Source organism: Strix uralensis, chromosome 1, assembly GCF_047716275.1.
Source record: "Strix uralensis isolate ZFMK-TIS-50842 chromosome 1, bStrUra1, whole genome shotgun sequence".
Classification (NCBI taxonomy): Eukaryota; Metazoa; Chordata; class Aves; order Strigiformes; family Strigidae; genus Strix; species Strix uralensis.
In genome coordinates, this window is record NC_133972.1 from 160,029,038 (window position 1) to 160,051,506 (window position 22,469).

Sequence of the window (22,469 nt, forward strand, 5' to 3'; positions counted from 1 at the left end):
CCAGCCAACTGCCCATTCCTGTATTCTTTTCAGTCCTGTCCCTTTTTGGGGGCATGGTAAGCAAAACTGCAGGAAGCATTCAAAATACAAGAGCAATATGCAATGACATAGAAACAAAGATCCTTCTTGCCTTGTCTGAGCTCGTCCTCATAATTCCTGAAATCCTATCTGCTATTTTGACCACCACAAACCAGACAGTTTCAGAAGACTTCAAAATTACTCCATTTTCTAGCCCTTTTCTCCACCTTTGGCACTTTCCAGAACTACTCCCTCCACATTCTCTGCATGCTTTGAGCAAATAATTGAGGCTGGAGTTGTTCAGCTGTTAATCTGCAAGGTTAAATATCTGTACCCACTCAAAGGCAACAGCTTTCATGAGAAATAACCCAAATAGGATTGCTCAGTCCCAACTCCTGAGTATCTCTTGTGCACGTAAAGGGAAGCCCTTGCCTCAGAGATCATACAGTTTGGACAGAAAGAGAGACAGGACAGGGCACAAGAGAGTAAAGTTGTCTCAGCCAGGACAGCAGAGCAAGTTGGCATCAGAACCAGACACAGTATCCCTAACAAACCCAGAAACTGAATACTCAGTGCACTGAGCAGTAGCCCTCCAACAGTTCTACCACCTCTGCAAAGTAGCTGTAGCACTTTCAGAGACCAATGGGCAAACCAAAAACTTACGGTGCTAACCAAATACCCAGGGTCCGCACTCACTAGCAAGCCTGCATAGATGATGTTTTGAACAGAAACCTCTCCAAGGTTTTCAGCTGAACAATCTGCAACTCTGACACCACCTAGCTACAGTGCCTTCCTCTGAGCTTCTCACTGCTGCTCTCCTGCCATAACCCTCATGACACAGCAACACTGGGAAACACAGGAGACTGGCTCCACCTTGCCCTGGCCTCATACACCAAGCTGTAAATGAGAGGAACAAAGCTACACAACCTCCTTGAATGTTACCCACCATGCTTGGACATCTCAGGAAAAAAAAAAAAAAAAACAAAAAGACAAAACAAAAAAAAACCAAAAACAAAACAAAAAAAAAAACCCAAACAAAAAAACCAACCCAAACGGTCCAGAAGAATTCTATTTTATAATTTCTATTTAAGCAGTAAACATGGGATCTTACATCCTCACTGAAGACTTTGTCAGTACTTTCCACCAGTATGTTAGGAAATGCACCTAATGTCTAACTCTTTGTCATTTGCTTACTTGCCTTCTCGGTGGAGAAAGCACAGGAACTTTCAAAGCATGATTCCTTCCTTTTGCCCATACATCACCACCACCTGACAAATTTTATCTTTATGATGGCATTCAATTGCATTGAAATGGCCAATTGATATTAATCAATGTCCTCCCTGAGCCTCTGAGTCCTCCAAGTATTTTAAAGGGTAAGGCCAAACACTCATGGAATTGTATCTAATTTGGCTGACCTGAAAGCACTTCTGAGTTCCCACGTACACTCTTATCCTACAACCAGATTTCATCCAAGGGAAATGCAGCAACACACCAAGTCTATACTGTATCTTGATTCCTGCCTCATACGGGTTTATTCCTAAAAGCAGGGAGTCAAAAACAAACAGATAACCTGCAATCATATCCACTCCCCAGTCTGAATACACCCAAAGAGATTTCAGTGCAGTGACATTCTCTGTTGCTTCAGTTTCATTTTGGGGTCTCCAATTCCCACAGTAGAGCGCACCTTCTGAACTTCAGCTCAGTTTCCCTGTACAATGCCTGAGAAGCATAGTGTACCTGTTCAGAATAAGAACCTGCAGTCCAAAACAGACTCCTGGCCTTAGATAGCGACTTTATTCCTCTGGAGAGGGATCACTGACTATCTACCTTGTTGAAGACAGATGCAGTGAACTGTGACTTTTTCAAATGTAGCCACCTAGATAGGAAAGCTCTAAGCAATGGTTCAAAGCAGAGGAGCACATGCTGCCACCAAGCTGTGTGCACACTGGTGGGGAGGGAGAAGCATGTCAAGATAAGCCCCATCTTCTGAAGTTGTGCTGTTGCTGAGCAAGAAAGAAGGGTATAGATGTTACAGCCCAACAAGAAGGCTGCCACAGGAATGTGGATGTGAGAAGACCGATGTTCCACTTTGGAATACCATAATTGCTGATGCAACTTAAATAACATACAAAATAAGTGGTATGAAGACCAAATGCTGATGATGTTCAGGTCTTACTCCTTTCTGTCCCGTGTGCACCTCCACCACTGGTGTTATCCATCTCCTCTGCTATGACCCAATGCAACAGTTGCAACTGGAGAGGTAGATGCCTATCTCAGCCCTGATTCCAACTGGCAGCCCTTTCCAAGCCACATGTCTGAGTCCCTCAGGCTAAGGAGTGGTTGAAAACTACGGAAGAAAACAAGAGCATTGATGGAAGCACATGCTATTTTTGAATGAAAGGGTTTGTTACTTCTTTGCTCCACAAGCAATTAGTGTGCCGAAAACCCATCTATGAGATCACATTCCCTGGAAACTTAGATGTGGAGACATCTAGGCTCAGAAGCTTGGGGAGGGTGTAGGAATAAGACAAAGTCGAGTAACTGAACACCTGTCAAAAGAGTTGTACTTTTGGGCACACCCTGGAACAGCATGATAGGTACCTACACTGAAACCTGTTTCAAAGCTGTCCTTGGGACAGACCTGAACTTGCTTTAACATTCCTGGCAGAGTTGGCATAGCACATCTCTGAGCTCACCACATCTCAAGTCTCTGAGGAAACCCACGGCAGCATTCAACATCCATTGGAGTTGGCTATGCATTGAAGGCTTTCCACCCAGGTATTGCCGAAATTCAGAGGATAGCTTTGAGAGAAGTTGGTTACAAGCTGCAAATAACCAGTCTTGCAGCAGTTAACCTTGACACCACACCCCAGAATGCCCTAATCTCCTCTGAGTCTCCAGTCCCCTTGAGAATTACCAAGGGGTAAGGCCAGAGTCATTGTTATTTTATGTCAGCAAGGCTCCACTTCGTAGTAAAATATAATATCCTGTAGGGAGAGCCAGGGTCTCAATAGCATAAGCCTACTACAGAAGAGCCATAGAAAGGTAAAAGTTTACATAAACTTTCAAGAGGAGACCAGCTACAAACATATGTATGCACTTTCCAAAGCCTATACACAGCAGGAAAGGCGTTAGACCAAACTTCATTAAACACTTACTATGAAAGAGCTCCATGACATAACGAGCACTTTTTTACTCAGGAATCTCAAAGACACCACAGGCTAGAGCTGGAGGGGATCTGACAGAACTGTGTGGGATTATGTGCATGCATACATTATCTGGTGGCTGCTGTCAGTCTTTCACTTTCCTGTGCAACAAATACTTGGGGGGGGGGGCACAAAGAAGTCATCATTTCACTCTACCTCTGCTGCACAAGAGCAAAAAGAAAAAAATTTTGAGAACACTGTTGCAGAGATCAAAAGCCTTTTTCTACTGGCTCTGACCTAGTTCTTTCATTCTTACTAAAGGGAAAAAAACCACTTAAAGGAACATTGTCAAAACTGTTAGGTCTAAAAATAGACTTACCTTGGCAGTGCTCCCATCTAGATGGGCTCATATTAAGGAGTGAAAACTCACTTTCCCAATACACACACCAATCCTGTCATCAATCAGGAAGCACTGGCACTGTGCAGCCCAAAGGCCCTCCCAGTCCACATAATCTCTTTTGGGACACCCAGGTATATAACTGTCAAGGAACTGTAGTATCCTCCAAATTCCTATTTCATATTTGTAAATGCATCACTGTCAGCTATCCCAGTAAAAAATTTGGGATATTTTCCTTAAGTAAACCACTGGACATTTTGTTGCCATAACTAAACTCCAGCACTCCATGCCAAGACAGCATTAAAATAATCAAATTTGAGGAAGAGTTCAACAGTTTGTTAGGTAAAATGAAATTAGAATTTTACAAAGATTCTCCACAAACTAGAAGTTACAAAATATTTTCACTTTAGCCACACAGAGCATTTCTGAAAGGAGAAACGAAAGAGTCTCTGGGTCATGGCTGAGGCTGACAAACGGGCGGTTTCCACAGAACAATAGACGTGGTGGAGCTGGTGGGGCAGCGGATATTGGCTCGGGCCAGGAACTCCCATGCTCCAAGATCCATGGTTCCCTTGTGCCCCAGGGACCTCTCCACTCCCTGCCAGTTACATCCCAGAGCCAGCCACTTGTGAGTTCACAGAAGCCAGTTGGCCCAGGCATCCAGAAGCCTTGCTACACTCTATAAAAAGGTCTGAAGACCGAGGAAGCCCATCCTAGCCAACATCCCAGCCGACTACCACTGAGACTGGAAGGCCAGACAACTTCAGTTTAAACCAGGTTTCAAGGGCTTTTCTTGTTTCCAAGCTTGCAGAGCAGATGTACAGCAGGTTATGCTCTCAAGATCCCAAGCAGCAAACCAGGAAAATTTTTCCAGTGAAAACAAACAAATCAAACTAGGAAGGAAAAAAAAAAAAAAAGCAGCAGTTTGTTTCCTGAGTCCAAGACAGTTTGAGTTCAGCAAATTGGCATTTTTCTACAAAACTATCAATTTAGAAGATTCAACAGCAACTTTACTTTCAACTAGAGTAGGATCTGCACACTGTGGTGATCAGAACCATGAGGGACAAGTAACTTCTCAGCTTCCCAAACAGAAGCTGTAATGCCACATGTTACCTACCAAAAGTCACAGTTCACAAGAAGAACATGGCTCATGCCCCAGGCTCCCATACAGCAGAAGATGCATTAAGAAAAAAGTGTGCTTTTAAGCACATTCACACAAAGAAACATAGTTCCAACAGAAAATTATGAATAAGAAAAGGCCTTAGATGTGCATGCACTATGTACACACAAAGCAGTCACAGCCACACAGCTACTCAGGCTGAAGAAGTCATCATGCTGTGCTAGTGTGAGGGTAATAGAATTATGCAAAGGCAAGAAAGTTGAGGGAGAAAAACCCTAAATGGGAGGAAAGAAGAACATACAGTCAAGAAAACCTGTTCTGAGAGCCCATAGCAGGGATGAATCCTGGGGGAAAGAAATGGGAAGAAGGAGTTAAAAGAAAAAAATCCCATCTCAGAAGGGAAAGGCACTGCTTCCCAAAGCTTTAGCAGAGCTTTCCTTCATTAATATTTACAAAGCTTTTAGAGATTCTCAGATGGAAGGCACTGCAGATATGACAGGAATTATTACAGACCTGAAAAGATCTAGCAAACAGACTGAGAAGGACTTCAAGTGAATAAAGGAGGATGAGATTAGAGAGCACACTGAAATAGGGGTTGCTGCTGGCATATGAACCATCTGGTGCATGGCAGTCCCTTTCATTTACTTACCCACTGGCAGGCACGCATGCCCAGTGCACGTTGGTAAGTTTTTGCCACCAAAGAAGCAATGCTTTTATTCAGGACCACTACCTCCCTTCTTTATATCATTACAGTCTTCAAAAGCACCATTCAGTAAAGCAGCCTGTGCACAAGAAATCTATTTGACTCATGGAGAGGCTTACGGCTTAGGATGGGCAACTTTGGATGTACACAGACACCTTTTGAGACAGAGTGGTTTTGTTTACCTTTATTTGAGTTTGCCTAGGAATCTGTTTTTCAGGGATGTTAAGCTGCCCACCACCTTCAGTAAGCTCAAGTTTTTGCTGGACTATCATTTGTGCTGCTCACTCGGGTACTCAGCAAGATAGCTTCAGCATGATTTCCAGTAATAAAGCAAGTGGTCTCTGATGGAACTGTAGATCTCAGCATATCCAAGAAACAAAACTCAAGGTGGTCTCAAGATGAGCACCCCAAAAAACCCAACATACCCCAAATTAAGAATAGGAGAGGGGTTAGACGGCTGTTTTTCACACTATGGACTTCTGAAACTTTCCCAAGGACACAGAAGAAACCAAGAAGGGACACAGACCCTGGGGATTCTCAATGCCTTGTTCTGAAGCACTAGAAAACTGAGGAAATTTTATAAGCGGACAGTAGGAAAGTGGATTTGCCTTTTCCCATACACCCAGTCACATCTTTCCTCCAACTTCCCGAAAGCCGCATGGAAAGGGAACACGCAGCCAACGTCAGACTGCCACAGGAGCCCGGCATCTATTGGAAGACCTCAGCAAAGCGTCCACCTTCCCAGCTCTTGGTAGGCACCACCTCAATTACCCGGTTCCTTCCCCAGGAGCCGGGCACCTCGGCCCCGGGGCTTCTGCATCTCCTACAGCGGGAAGGCCGGGCCGAGCACACCCCGGCACCCACAGCTCTGCGCCCACGCTGGAGGACGGCCGGGGGCTGCTGGCGCTTCGTGGGTATCGCGGCCTCGGGGCACTCGGGGATCTGGGCGGCACCGAGGGACGGCGGCGCCCCGGCTCCCGCGGGAGAGCGGCGGCGGGGCGGGGAAGACGCCCGGCGGGCTGAGCGGGGCCGCCGGGGCCACTTCGGAGGGAGGCGGCGCAGGTTCCGCCGCCCCTGCCGGGAGAGGCGGCACCGCCGGGCCCGCCGGGAAGTTGCCGGACTGAAGCCTCCGGCTGCCGCAGGCTGCGCGGGCAGCCCCCGCCGCGTCCCCCGCCGCCAGCCCCCACGGGCGGGCGCCCCTCCCGCGGGCCGCCGCGGCCCGGCCCCACGCCACCTGGCCCGGGGGCCGGCTGGGGGCCGGGGGCGGCCGAGCCGAAGGGCGCGGGAGGCGGGCGGGCGCCCCGCGGGCGAGGCCGGTGCAGCGGGCGGCAGAGAGACCCCGCCGCCTCGGGCCCCGCCGGCGGGCACAGCCCCCAGCCCCCTCCCTCCCTGCCGCCGAAGCCGGGCCGGCCCCGCCGCGGCGCAGGTGAGTGCCCGGGGGAGGAGACAGGGGTGGGACCCCGGGGGCGGCGGGCAGCGGACGCGGAGCCCTTACCTTCCACCGCCATCCTCCCGGCCTCGCATAGTGCGCCGGCCGCCGACCCGGCCCCGGCCCCGGCGGCGCTGCCCCGGCCGCGCGCGGGCTCCGCTCATCTGCAGCCGCGGCGATCAACCTGCCGCGCGCCCGCTGACAGGCGGGCGGGGCCGCGCGCCCACCCCGCGGCACCCTGGGAAATGTAGTCCGGGCCGGCCGGCCCCGGGCCCGCCGTCCCCGGGGGCCGCTGGGCGCGTGGACCGGGCACCGGCTTCCCCTGCCGCCGGGTCGGCCCCCGCGGGCCTCTGGCGGCGGGGCGGGGGGAGGGTGTCTCGGTGGCATCGGGCGCCTCCGCGCTTTCCTGCCGAGCAGGGAGAGCAGCATGGGGGCAGGTAGCGGCAAGCGGCGTTGGCGGGGCTGTGGGAGGCTGGTGGGGGGGTGACCAGCGCGAGGCGTGGGAAGAAGGGGCTGGGCAGGTGCCCTGCCGAAGGGGAACGGCAGTGCACAGGTGCGCTGGGGTGTTTCTGTCGTGGTGTTTCAGTCATTACGACTTCCAGCCTGATGGTTCCCGGGGACTGAGGTGTCAGCCTGTCCTGTCCCAGTCGCATTCCGCTGCCCTCCCTGGCACAGCCGAGAGGTCTTCACAGGGAAGCAGAAAGGCACACAAAGAGCGTCGGGAACTTCCCGTCAGCACCTCACCCTGGAGTGAGGCCCTCAGTCTTTCTCCAATGCTCCAGCAATATGCGCTCACAGCCCAGAAGGCCAACTGTATCCTGGGCTGCATCAAGAGCAGTGTGGTCAGCAGGGCGAGGGAGGTGATTCTTCCCCTCTACTCTGCTCTTGTGAGACCCCACCTGCAGTGCTGTGTCCAGCTCTGGGGTCCCCAACATAAGAAGGACATGGACCTGTTGGAGCAGGTCCAGAGGAGGGCCCAGAAGATGATCAGAGGGCTGGAGCACCTCCCTTATGAGGACAGACTGAGAGAGTTGGGGGTGTTCAGCCTGGAGAAGAGAAGGCTCCAGGGAGACCTTGTAGTGTCCTTCCAGTACCTAAAGGGAGACTACAGGAAAGATGGGGAGGGATGTTTTACAAGGGCAGGTAGTGATAGGATGAGGGGTAACCATTTTAAACTGAAAGAGGGTGGATTTAGATTAGTTATAAGGAAGAAATTCTTTACTGTGAGGGTGGTGAGTCACTGGAACAGGTTGCCCAGAGAAGCTGTGGCTGCCCCCTCCCTGGAAGTGTTCAAGGCCAGGTTGGACGGGGCTTTGAGCAACCTGGTGTCCCTGCCCATGGCAGGGTGTTGGACTATATGATCTTTAAAGGACCCTTCTAACCTGAATAATTCTATGATTCACCATCTTTATCCTGCCCAACTCTGATAGGTCATCCAAAAAATCCAGAAACAAAGGAGATAAGGGAGACAGCAACAGAGCCTTTACTTCAGGTCCTCACAAATGCCAAACAACCTGGCACCCTTGAGGTTCTCAAATGTTGATTGTCTGAAAAACAGCTGTGGGTTTGTACCCTTTTTAGTTTCATTTTGAGATATCAAAAGGTTTTGAAACTTCAAAAATACCTTTTTTGGGCTTTAAATGTATCAACAAATATTAACCTACCCAGAAAGAGACTGAGTTCCTTCACTCACCAAAATTATGTCATTACTAAAATCAGAAATACAACAGAAGAGGGTCTGAGTATACAAGGGCAAATGCAGAGAGGGCGTGAAAACATTTTCACATTTTCTTTTTGTTTGTTTGTTATCAGTGGCTATTGTGGCTAATAAGTGTTATTTGTGACAGGCTATTTTTGCAAAAAAACCTCCATGAGTTAAAATTAGAGTGCAAGAACATACAACGTGCAAATTAATAAGGGCTTCATAAACACCAGGAATTTTGACATTCTTGAAATACCTAATTAAAATAAAATTGGGTCTTCATTATTTGTTTTATGAAGGAAAACTAGACCCTATACAGAATGGCCTTAAAGCCCAACTCTTTCCTGAAGTCTTCTATTACCAGCTTTGCCCTGAAGACCTCGCTTGTTCTTTGCTCTCATAAGCATTTGAACTATTAGCCTTTGTGTTGTATATGAGTCAAGATACAAGCTTCCTGGAGGAGCAGCCTTGTCTTTCACGTGTTTGTAAAGTGGTAGGCATACTCACAGTGCATTATAACTAATAACGATTGAGAGGATATGCTGTTATTCCCAAGGGCAATATAGTCACACAATCCCATATGCTGGGAGAAATGGGCTGATATTCACATACTTCCTGTCAAGAAAATAGGGTGTTCCTAGATTTCACAGTTTTCCAATACACATAATACACACATACAACCTTCAGCAGTTTCTTTGCAACATCACTACATAAGATTTGGTGATTTTGATGACATTTTGTATTAAGCTTATGTATTCAAATAATCATTAATCATTTATTTAATCTTTACAATATTTGGATGTACGTTAGAGTAATTACCTGCCTAATGCATATGTGAAGCAGTGCTTTCTTGGTTAGTATGAGTTGGAAGCCACAGAGCAAATAAATCAAGGCTCAGAGTTCAAGTGGCATGGACGTGGAGGGCTGGAGTCCTATCCCCATTAGTATGCTGAATTTCTGACTGGTAACTACATTTCAGCTGTGGACCCTGAGGACATCCCTAGTGAGTACAATTTTACTAAGCCCTTTAAACAGCCCTGTAGTTTTTAATTACAACTTTGTGCCTGCTGAAGAACAGCAAAATTATGGCTGTGACTAGATAGCAAATAGGGCATGACAGATGTTAAAAAGTGTAGTGTTTGATACCTAATGTTACATGATAGCTAGTGAAACCTAGTATTTAACAGCATCTAAGAACATCAGAAACTTCTCAAATTCTGGCCAAGACTAGGCAAATTGTAATTTAATGTATGTCACTCATTAGAGAAAAGAGGATGTAAATTGATTCAATTAATCTATGGTAAAGTACAATCTGTTTTGAGCAGAGCTTTCAAAAACATCAGTGAGAGCAAGCTAACTTTCTAAAAACACCCTGCTAAATTATAGAGTAGAAAAAGACCAGCTTTCTCTGCTCAGAAAGAGCTATTTCATCACGCTTCCTTGCTTTCTTCCTTCCCTTTTTACCTTGCCTCTCTCCAGACAGGTTTCTTCCAAACTTTCTCTTGAAAGTGTAGCAAACTCCCTTTAAACACACGCGGTTTGTTCCAGCCAAAGTCAATTTTCTGTGTACTTTGCCCTAGGCCACCAGATGAAATAAGCAGTATGGACCAGAGGCTCCTTAGCCATTTGAATTATTTCTAGGTAGGACTTCTGTCAGCTAACATTAGATGAAAGTACATCCATCAACAGCATTGCTCTACTAGAAGAGTTCTGAAGTCTAAACAAGATGTTAGGCTTGTATACTTCACTACACTACCATCCATCATCATATTTCCCTTTCACCTTACAGAAATTCAACAGTCATTAAGCTTTAAGCATCCCTTTGTGCTCTTAAGTCCTTTCTGAAAAGCATAGTGAAATTCTCAGTCATCTTCATCTGATCATCTTGTTAGCAAGGTGCTTCCGCCATATCATTGTGACCCAGGATTTTCAAACATGATTATTTTGGGTGCCCAAACACACGCACAGAGACATCTTTCAGGGACAGTTGAAGAAACATCTGAAAATCATTGACCTCAAGTCAGGCACCAGGTCTCTCTGGCAGTGAACATGGGATCTCTCTGGCATCTCACAGCCATGACTGAATATTTTTGGCTGTGATTTGCTTAGTTGAATGGGCCTAGACTGTGATGGTGAAATTAAAAACATTCAAAGTTTGTCATCAAACTCAAGTGTGACAGAAATAGCCCTATCACAGGACCATCCCACCTGTCTAACAACTCAGTATCTAAACTCTTACATTGCCTTGCATATTGCTGGGAAAGAGTACATGAAAATGGGTGGGTTTTTTCAAAGGTAACTGATGATTAGTGCGTTTAGATTGGGGGAAGGTGTGGGAGGAACATGTGTAGGGCTATACAGGTTTGATATTCATGGGGAAGAAGAAGTGGGGTTTTCCACTTCAGTACCTCTGCCGGTACTGAGGACTGGAAGAGGAAGAGGGAAGGGCTGTACGGTCGTTCAGGCACGTGCCCTAGTCCACATGCAGCACTCCTTTTGTAGTGAAAAACAAGGAAGTTTCAGCAGAAATTTTATGGACACTAGTGTAGGAGGTAGCTGGAAATTCAGGTGTGGAAGTGGTAGGTAGGGAATTCCCATCCAATTCCCCTCCCTTTGTCAGAGTCAGGCACATGGCTGGAGAAGCAGCCTGAGGGATACTGGGTGCCAGATCTGGAATGAGAGGAGGAGCGTGGGGAGTTTCTACGCATTCTCTTTTTTGCTGTAGGAAATGGCATTTCCTGAGAAGACCTGCTGAGTCTCACGCAAATATCTGAAAAGCATGGGAATAAAACGCTAGGTGCACTGCTGATTTTTTTTTTTCCAATATCCAACTTTTTGTTATTAATGTTCTGCAGGGTTTTGATTTTAAAAGAAGTGCTCTATAACTCAACTAAGCATATACTGAGAAAAGAGGAGAAACCAAGTTTAGATATAAGTCTCATGCTCTGATCCATCCAGATTCTTATGCTTGTGTGGATCCAGTCTTACCATCACAAAATGAACCAAGGTACGCTCTGTGTTAAAGTGTAAACACTAATATTCAGAAGCAGTTTTCTGGGGTCTGAGAATGAAATCAGAAGAGCTATTAGGCAGGAAGACTGTAGTCTACCCAAAAATAGAATAAACATGTTTGAAATATATGTAATAGAGTTTAACAGTGTCATTAAAGCACTGAAAAGTAGATTTAGTAGTGTAGTAGTGTGATTGCATAATTGATATCCTTTGTTTATACTATTGTTGAAATATACTTTGAGTATTGTTTGTCTTACACACCTAGATTCCCTTATTATCAAAAATATTTTGCATGATAATCCATAATACTACAGGAAGTGCATTTGGTGGTCTGTAGGAGACTCAGAAAAGATCATAGGATGTCTTCAGGATGTATTTTATCATTAATGTTGCAATTTCTGGTATTTTCTCTATTTTTGTCTTTTCAGTCATTGATTTATTTTTTTAAATAAAAATTATATTAACTAGCCAATGTCCTCTGCTTTTAGTTGCAAAGGGAAAAAAATGGAATTTGAGTGTTAAAATAGTCAGAAAATCCATAGAATTTATTATGGTTTATTTCATGTGATAGAAAACTGGGGAGGGGAAGCAGATGGGTTAATACGATCTGTACATATCTGAGGGCGACGGCAGTATGTAGACGTCTATCCTGTTATAAGTGTGAGGTTAATTCTGCTCTCCGGTAACACCTATGTCTTAAGTCATGCACAGAGAGTGGTACTGACTTTTGCCATCATCAGATGATCTGATGAGTTGTTTATTTCATTCATTGCTTTGTGGTAAACTAAAGAGAAATTTTATGCAAACGAGAAAACATGCCACACATTTTCCTCCCAAAGCTAGTTTGTGACAACTTGCCCAGCAGAACAATCCAAAATCAGCAGTGGGGCTGCGTGCATAGACCACAGCTGTGGCTGCCTTGGACAACAGCTTTTTGAGTCAGGCTTTTCACAGTGGTGCATGGTGGGAGGTTGGGAGAAATTAGGTGTACACTGAAAAAAGAGAGGTTCAGGCTGGATATGAGGAAAACCTTTTTCACCAGGTGGACAGTCATGGATTGGAGCAGGTTGGTTGCTCAGAGAGGTTTTACAGTCACCATCCTTGGTGATTTCCAGGCCTCAACTGGATGAAGCCCTGAGCAACCTGCTCTGATCTCACACCTGACCCTGCTTGGAGCAGGAGGTTGGGCTAGAGACCTCCTGAGGTCCATTCCACCCTGAATCATCCTGTGATCTTATGAACTAGCTTATTAGCTACCCTGTGCTAGCACTGCTATCTAAAGCAGTGGTCTACCTTCCTTCTTTCTACTGCTATCATTAGCCTCAAACAGCCTTCCTTTTTACCAAAAACTAACCTGGCACAAAGCCTTTTGAGTGTTACCCCCATCAGTTACCTGCTCTCATTCACTGGTGACTGCCCAAACACACATGGTAGCACAAGAAATTGGGCAGTATGAGGTGGGAACAAGCAAGTGAGGGTAGTGTCGCCAATACAGAACTCAACTGTTTCAGTGATAGCCTCAGATGAGTTTGTACTGGAGATCTGGGAGCAGTGAATGAGATTTATGGTGTCCAGAAAAATGCTCGGGTCCCTTTTCTGTGGAGGAAATTAAAACACTGAGTGCTCTCCTTGCTCTTGATTGGAGAGTGTGAATCACTGAGCCTTACTGCAAAGCATTCCTCATAGAAAATGAAAGAACCATACCTAATAGAGGTTGTGTATGTAAACAGAGCTGGAGAAACTGTACCATAGCAGATCCATGTGACCAGTTGGCAAACAATTGGGTAACTTGTTTAAACAATCTTGACTTCTGCTATTATTTGTTGAACTGCAACTTGATGTGGGCTGGAGTAGTTAAATCTCTCAGTAACCTGTAGTCACAAAATCACAGAGTCATTGGGGCTGGAAGGCAGCTCTAGGGATCATCTAGTCCAACGCCCTGCTCAGATCAGGGGCAACTAGAGCAGGTTGCTCAGGGTCACGTCTAGTCAGGTTTGAATATTGCCAAGGGTGGAGACTACACAGCCTCCCTTGGCAGCTTGCTCTGATGTTTGATCACTCCTCACAGTTTCCTTTTCCATCTAAATGGAATTTCCTGTGTTTCAGTTTGTGACCATTGCCTCATTTCTTTTCACTGGGCACTGCTGAGAAGATTCTGGCTCCATCTTCTATACTCCCCCATACTGGGTATTTATACGCATCGACGAGATCCCCCACAAGCCTTTTCTTTTACAAGCTGAACAGGTCCAGCTCTCTCAGCCTCTCCTTGTATGAGAGATACTCCGATCCCCTAATCATCTTCATGGCCCTTCAATGGACACACTCCAATATGTCCATGTTCACCAGCCAGTCCATGTTTCTCTGAATGGCAGCACAACCATCCAGTATATCAGCCACTCCTCCCAGTTTTGTGTTATCAACACACTTGCTGAGGGTGCACACTGTCCCATCATCCCAGTAGGTCATTAATAAAGATGACAGAACAGCGTTGGCCCCAGTATCGACTCCTGGGGTATACCACTAGTGTCTGGTTTCCAAATGGACTTTGTGCTGCTGATCACAACCTTTTGAGCCCAGCGTATCAGTCAGTTTTCAATCCACCTCACCAACCACTTATCTAGTCTGTACTTCATCAGTTTTTCTAAGAAGGTGTTATGGAACACAATGGTGAAAGCCAGTCATTTCATCGTAGAAGGCTATCAGGTTAGTCAGGCTCAATTTCCCCTGTGTAAATCCATTTTGATCATGGATTCCATTCCAGTGGTATTCCTATCCTAAATATGGGAAATGGTTTCCAGGATTAGTTGGTCCACCACCTTCACAGGGATCAAGGCGAAGCTGGCTGACCTGGAGTTCTCCTGGTTTTCCTTGCCCTTCTTGAAGGTAGGAGTGACGTTTTCTGGGTTCCAGTCATTAAGAATCTTCCCAAATTACCATGAGCTTTCAAAGATAATTGAGGGTCATCTTGCAATGGTGTTGGCCAGCTCCCTCAGGACTTGTTGGGTGCAACCCATCACGCCCTGTGGGTTTATATATGTCCAGTTTGTTTAAATGTTCTCTAACCTGATCCTCATCCACCAAGGGTATGTCTTCCTTGCTCCAGAGCTTCCCACTATTCTCAGGGGCCTGGGATTCCTGAAAGCCTGGTCTTACTAGTAAAGAGGAAGTGAAGGAGGCATTGAGTACCTTGGCTTTTTCCATTTCTTTTGTCACTAGGGCCGCTGCCCCATTCAGCAGTGGGTCCACATTTTCCCTAGTCTTCCTATTGACGTAGATGTAGAAGCTCTTCTTGTTGCCCTTCATGTCCCTCACCAGATACGTCCCCAGGTGGGCTTTGGCTCTCCTAACGCCATCTCTGCATGCTTGGACAGTGTCTCTGTATTTTCCCTGGTTATAACAATTTTCTTCTCTGCTGTTTTGAGGTTCCTGGCCCAGGTCTGCTGTGGACCTGAGTGAATTCTGCTTACGTAAGGTCTTTATTTTGGTAATTCTACACTGTTTTTTACTGGCTGAGCATTCAAACCACTCCTGCTACACTCACACATTAGACGTTGAGTGGTATGTGTACAGATGTTTGTATTGTGGAGCCTCAGTGTGCTCAGATTTGGGTAACGTGCATGCAGCTCTTCCAGATGGGCAGCTACAAACATTTACACTTATGCAAAATAGATTTAAAATTCATATTTGTAGGTTTTGTTACAGGTGTAAACAACTTCTGAGAAACAGTTTTAGGTAGCATTATCATAGCTCTTCTGGGACTCCCCGGAGAGAAATAGATGAACCTGTGCAGTATGGGACATGTGCATCTGTACAGAGCCCATCTAGAACATGACCTGTGTACGCACAGTAGGGCTGCGACATCCTGAGCATAGTGCACTTGCAACCAGAACATTTAATTCGTACAGTCACAGTGTCCCTATCATACTTGGGCAAAATTACTGTGCAAGTGGAAAAAAGGACACCTCTGGGGAATTCCCAATGTACAGAAGCTCCAGCCATGGGGAGTCTGGAACATAGAGCTTGGGATCTGACCTTTAACAGTAATGTTTGTCGCTTACCTCAGTGCCAGTATGATGAAGCTACAAGTAATAATCAATACTGCATAGACTTCAGTGTAATACCTACTGTGATCCTCTGAAGGTCAGAGCTAAAAAAAAATGACATATCCTTCTTTAAAATTCTTTTATGTGCTGGATTTGGATAGAAGCAGTTCTGTTATTATAGATAATAATAACTTGATAATGATCAGGCTTGATAATGTCTTAACATGATGACCTTTACCTGCTTATGAATGACTCAGAGCAGTGTTGAAAAATTCAAGTGGTTGGCGGTGATCTGTGAGCATTTATTAAGGCAAATCAGATAATTGCATTTAACATCACAGATGGCGTGTATTTTCTAAAGTGCTTTTATTTCAGTGCAATAAGATGACTCAGAAACTCAGTGGGATGTTATGACCCTGATTTTTCATTGCCTCACACCTCATACAGTGAAATTCCCAGTGAAGAGGAGGTGTAGGTCCAGTATGGAAGGATTTAATGCTTTTACTATGCAAACATCAACTGTTACCAGCAATGCAAAGCATCACAGCCCTATCCCCTTTCTTATGCTACTTTTCCTCATCAGTGTTATATTTTGAGATCATTCATACCGTGTTACTTTATGTTTTCCCTTTGTACTTTGCATGCTTTTACTACCCAGAGGGACAAAGGAATTTATAATGATTCAACAGAACATTAAACTGTCCCTGGCATCTAGGAAAGAACACCTATTCCACATTCCTAAAAGCCTTCCACTTATTTCTGAACAGGCTGGTTTGTTTTGCTTTTTAATAGAAAGGGAATTCCACATGTATTCCAAGCACAAGAATTCAGAGCACTGCTCCATATGGGCAAACATAACGTCTGCTATTTCTTGGCAGAGGAGCAGCAGCATAGGTCTGCTTCCTCTTGGCAGGGAGCAGGAAGGGTAGGATTCATCTCACTGAACTTTTATCTATCAAAGCATCAAGCACTCGGTAAGACTGCATTTCCTAGAAATCACCAAAGGGACAAAAAGCAACATTTGTTGAAGTTGCTTGTCATCCTCTCTCCTGACAGCAACAGTAGCCCAGATGACCAATGAGCTTAAACATCTAACTCATAGGGAACAAGGTTTACAAAGAGAAATCTTACTCTCACTGCCTACTTGCTTTATTTTCATTTGTCCTTGAACAGAAATGGTCACAAATATCAAGCGGTCACAAATATACATACTTCTCTGGATCCTCAGCCTGAAAACTAGGGTTATTTCCTAGGAAGCTTTTTTTTTTTTTTTTGCCATGATTGGAACTCAGGAGAGTTTAAGAGACAGTGGAAACTACTGCTATTTGCAACAGCATCACAAAACTATAGCATTTCTGCATTGAGGCAGTGTTGTATGCCAAGAAACACCACTCTAGAAAGAGCATTACCCAGGGAATCTGAAATACATCTCTGTGGGAGTTATGACAAGACCCAGTAGTTTCTCTCACTGACATTTTCAGCACCATAAAATGATCTCCAGTACAGGCTGACAACAGAGTTTACAGCTATACAGACCTCTACCATGTAAGCTAGGGAACTAGAAGCACTGACAGGAGGCAAAGTTGTGAATTACAAATAAGCAATGGCATATAAGCATGCACAGGTTTTATCTATGCAAATGCATAGCTCAAGCTGCTCATGCAGTGGAGATACATCAGCTGGAACAACAACAAGTAATTAACGGTTCTGTCCAGCCACTCTGCTAATCTAATCACTCAGCACTGCTAATCAAATCACTCCAGTAGTTGGAGTGGTGTTTCCCAAATGCCAGCACTCACTAAAACTAAGCTAAGCACAAATGAAGTCATTCAGGTGTATTAACTTAAACTAATGATTGCAAATGAAGACAGGCTTTTAGAGTGCCAAGTCCTCGATTCCTACTTTCTCTCACCTACAAAGCATCATTCCAGGAAAGTGGATGTAGTTATTTTGGATTAGGTTAGGATAGAAGCAAGGGGAGAATCCAGCTGCAATATCTAGCATGGTTCAGTTGACCTACAGCTCAGGAGAATAGAAATCTCTGTTCATACTGGCTGAAGTGGCTGTACGTGGGTCTTGCTGTCAGGGCCAAGGGTAGGTAACAGGCTGCTGGGCATAGGTAAATAACCTAAATAATACCCTGTGGTAATTATTTGTCTGACCTAGCAGGAGAAAAGACCAGTTTGGAGAACAGCACATAGCTACATGCCCAGCTTAGGCACTAGTGCTGCCTGGACAGAAACGGGGATGTGAGAGGTGTTGGTTTCTGGGGGAGGAAATGCACCTTTCTCACTGTCAACCAACAGCAGAAGCAACAAGCCCATCTCACTGAGGCTCTTCTGAGCTGTCACTCCAGCTATCTGGCCCCTTTTCATGCTTCCCTGTGGCCAAAGAAGCCTGCTGTCTCTCTCTCTGTCCCATGGTTATGTGGAGGTGAACATGGTCTATTTGGGGACAAGGAGAGAAGGTTTCTTCAGTGTAGAACTGATAGTCAGATGGAGGAATGTTAGTGAGAGAAGAACACGAAATTCTTCTGTTTATATGACCGTAAAACCTCTCGCGATCCCTTGACATTTTGCTTCCTTAACACAGCATTTTATGGTAACCCCAAAACCCCATTCCATTGCAAAGCTGGATTTTACCACCCCAAAGATAAGCACAAAATAAGCTGTAAGTTATTTTGTGCTCATCTTTGTGAGTGGCTTTGCCTGAGCTGCTGAGAAGCCTTGGGGAAAAGAAGAAAAGAGGGAGAAAGGAGGAAATTTCAGAAGATAGCAGTACCAGACAGCATTGCAGGCTGAGTATGTTACTTCAGTGCCCTTGCAGACATTACGCAGCTGTACCAAACTGGGTGAATGCGTCCCCAAGTGTCCTGCTCTGACACATTGCAATGGAGAAGCTCTGAAACATGCAGTAAGCCCAGAAATGCAAGTGGTGTTTGTGACTCTGGTGTGTACATGTTCCAGCATCAATTCAGCTGTCTAAACACAAATGTCTGGTGCCCTTTGAGATTCTTTCAGTGACATCTCTGACTGTCCTTGTGGTGGACTTTTCCATCACAGTCTGGCTTCCTACGGAGCAGCAGAAGCTGGCGTGACTGTCCTCTTGGGCCCTGGGGTGGAGGCTACACCCAGCAGTTGTGTACTTACTGTTTGTTGTCCCAGCTGCATGGAAGTGCCTGCCAGCAATAACAGAAACTGGGGAACGGCTCAGCCCGCTCCTCCTCAGCCCCATGTGGAAGGTGCTGGTAGCCCTCAGCCTTGTCAGCCTGCACCCCACCCCGCATGCATCGCAGAGGGGCTGGAGGCCACACACATCCCCAACAGCGGGGCAGTGCGATGCGTCCCGTGCAGTCATGCACCGGCCAAAGCTGCTGGAGGTCCCAGTGCACATGGGCACAGTTCTGATCCACGCTCAGCCCCGATGAATACATTCTGAGCAGGCTGTGCAGACCAGCAATGAACTGCAGTCAGCCATGGGGATGCTATTGGTTCAACCCCAGCAACTCAAGGAATTGTAGCCTGAGCTGGTGTGACTGGCTAATTTCTGAGGGCAGTAAGCAACCTAATGGCTTTCATAGCGTTATTTCTCCAAGATAACAGGCAAAAGTAGTCTTTTACTTTGTGTCTTACAGATAAGAAATCTGTGCTGTCTCCTAAGATTCCTACTGTAGGTTATTTTTAAGAATGTAAGTTGTAATGAGTTAATTATTTTTAACACACAGGAAGAAAACAAAGCACAATCTTTTAGTTATGCTTTTATTTTTCCACTTTACTTGCTTTTTTCTATTAGTTAGAACACATCTGTTTTACAAGCTTATAGCATCAGAAATTCGAGTTATTATGTTACAGAACTACAGATTCCAAATATGACTTTTCCACCCTTTTCCCAAACAACAGTGAAAAGAAAAGATTTTGTAATACACAACAGCTTTGTAAGGGTTTTAATGCTTCTCCTTTTTCCTCTCCACTGCTCCAAAAGATCTTTTTGAAGAGTTTTCTTTCAATTGAGTCTGGAAACCATCCGCTTCTAATGAGAACTTACTGACACCTAATTGCCATCTGCCTCCTTCAGTTTCTCTCATAACACGGCTTCATTTTTCCTTTGTGCTCTGAACTGCTCCTCGGTTGCTGCTGCTGCTGTTTGTACTCCAAGTGAATTTTTAAGTCATCTTAGCGTAATTTTTAAGTCCTTTATTCTATATTTCACCTCTGCCTCTTCCAGAACTACACTAAAAAGTATTTAGGGCTAAATACTTACTGGCTGCAGAATGTAGACACAACCTTCCTACCACAGCATGGATAAAGCTTGCCAGTGTGCCCATTTCACAACAGTGTCTTGTCTTATCTGATGACACCGTATCAGAAAGGCAAAGCAGTACATGGCAATACAGTGTGAGAAAAGTACTGCAAATCTCATGAACAAGGAAATACGCGAAGTCTTACGCAAAATTAAATCTACCCTTTTGTTGAGAGCCTGTGCAAGGACATGCCTTTAATAAGGCCTCCAAACGAGCTATCAATACTGCTTTGTGGTGGCCTTCTGCCTCGTGGTGAGTTCAGCCCGTGTGAGAAGCAAGAAATCTTTCACTGACTGAGGGCTGAATAGGTCTTTCAGAAATGTTTGGCAAGCCACATCTTAACATGCCTCTTACTGTTAAGATGTAAAGGGGTTTATAGAAAGTCTCCAGTGAAGATTTTCCCACTTTCCTTCAGTTAACAGTTTCTTTCAAAGTTCTGCTGATGTTTTCAGGTTCTCTGGTTTACCTGAAGGTAAGCTTCCAGTGATGCCCCTGCATCATGATTTTTTCCCTTAAGAAGAAGTCCAAATCCTAAGGTGGTGAATTGTGATCCTTGGTCAGATATTGGTTCTCTGAAGATTTTCTTCCTGGATGAAAACAGTAGAAAGACAAGTGAGCTATAGTAGCAGGTGCAACTTGTGACATTAGTGCTGTTTCTGGGCATTTCCTACCAGGAGGAGAATGCAGTTCAATGGTGCATCTGCTCATGGGCCCATCATGTGAACTGTGCCGTGCTGAACCATGTAAATCAGCTGGAAGGGCAGCATATTTGTCACTGTTATCTTCTTAGGAATTCTGTAAGTAATTAAATATTTCATATTAATTTGAACTAGAGCATCTGATACACACTCCACTGTCAGGTTTTTCTTCTGAAAATGAGTTGAGGTTTAGCATGAGCCAATTGTACATATTTTGTGTATCATTTTAATGGAATAACAAGATAGTGAGTAACTTACACTGCACAAGTGCATTTGGGAAAAATTAATTTGCAATCTTAAGTTTCTTAGGATTGTTAGGCCATCTTGTTGCCAGAAAGCCACTGAACTTTTGTTGAATCAGATGTGATGAGGAATCTCTTTCAAATAATTGCACCTATCATTCCAATACTCCAGACAATTATTTGTCATTGTGCAGACACCTAGTGAAGAGAAAGACTGGTGAAACAGCTGTCCTGTGTTCAGTTTCTGATGGGCCTTTATGTCAGTGAAGATCTGAATTTATGCCTGTAAATTCAAGTTATCTCACTGACCATTAGGCATTTTATATCTCTGCTCATTTGAATCCTTCTGTTGTTCACAGAACAAAATAATCTGTATGCTGTTTGCATCTATGGCTTGAAGGGTAGTTTCTCTATTTTTATGTACAAGAGTCTTTCAACAATAATATACTCTCTCTTGGTTTTATTAAGTGTTCTTGCCTCAAATATAGTGGCCTTACTATTATCCCAAAGGGCTGAAGTAAGCAGAGCTCTGAATTCATAGTCTGAGGTATCAGGAATCAGAGTTGCAGTAGCACAAGATGGAATAAGGTTGGTGTTGTGCTACTTATGATCCAGGATTTCACTGTTTCTGCAGGTTTCTGCAAGGTCTGCCCCGGGTGGGCTTCAGATTCTCTGAAATGGTGCTGATCTACACCTCAAGCAGAGATAAGGATAAAGTTTCCTTAACAACATGCAAGAAATAAGCCTATGAAATAAACAGTATGCCTGTCATTTTCCTGGCAGTTCTAAACTTTGATACCTGCAAGCTCTTTCTTTGTAATGTCAAGATTATATTCTGGTCCTGCTAGAAAAATTATATTCCTAAAAGAAGATGACTCTCTCCATCTGAAGTGCCATATGGCAAAGTTCAGCTTCTGTCCTGCTGAGTTGATGCAGTATAAGATGATCTGTGCCTCTACTGCTTGTGTGTCTGTATTCTCTTTGAGAAAATAAAATAAAATAAAATAAAAATAAAATAAAATAAAATAAAATAAAATAAAATAAAATAAAATAAAATAAAATAAAATAAAATAAAATAAAAATCATCCAAGCAATACTGGACTTTAGATATCTTGCTCTTTCTTCATTGGTCTGTGTTACATCCAAGTTTACTATAAGTGGTGTGTTTTACATACATTAGATACTACTACTTTTTTTTTCCCTGTTACCCAGCAAAATTGGTTTTATCCAGCTTCTGGTCTGCATTTCTTTAAGTGATGGTGGTGCTACAACCATTGGGTCTCCAGTTCCAACCTGTGCCCCATCCCTTATCATCCCCCACCTGTATCCACTTCACAGCATCCTGTATCCCCACTTCTCAAGTCCTCTGCTGTCATGACAGGCCTGTATTTCTTTGTATTACATCTCTATGTTAGAAACATCAATATCTTGTTCTACAGAGAATAACTGCTTGTTACAACTGTCTGTGTAAAACTATTGCTATACCACACAGAGGTAAGCAAAAGTAAAACAAATAAGGTGTAGCCACCTGGTCAGAAGCCGCAGCTAAACCAGCTGAAAGGAAAGCTCCAGGCAGGGCAAGGCAAGTTCTGACAGAGCCAGTCTGACAAGCCTTTCTCCTGAATGACAGTACAGTAGTACTGCCCTATAGAGTTGAAA

General features: G+C 44.7%; 1 protein-coding gene and 1 long non-coding RNA gene across 3 annotated transcripts in view; one reads left to right on the top strand and one right to left on the bottom strand.

Moving 5' to 3' along the window:
• SAMD12 (sterile alpha motif domain containing 12) overlaps positions 1-7,001 on the bottom strand; it is a 176,813-nt gene extending 169,812 nt beyond the window's left edge. For both annotated transcript variants that reach the window (XM_074886929.1, XM_074886921.1), the window contains exon 1: positions 6,880-7,001. In XM_074886929.1, coding sequence (XP_074743030.1) covers positions 6,880-6,892 — 13 coding nt within the window. In that variant the 5' untranslated portion in view covers positions 6,893-7,001. The remainder of the gene's footprint in view (positions 1-6,879) is intronic.
• Positions 6,683-21,906, top strand: LOC141951119 (uncharacterized). Its single transcript, XR_012631276.1, has 2 exons — positions 6,683-6,810; positions 21,445-21,906. It is a non-coding gene; the product is annotated as an uncharacterized LOC141951119 (long non-coding RNA).
• Positions 21,907-22,469: the final 563 nt, after the last annotated feature.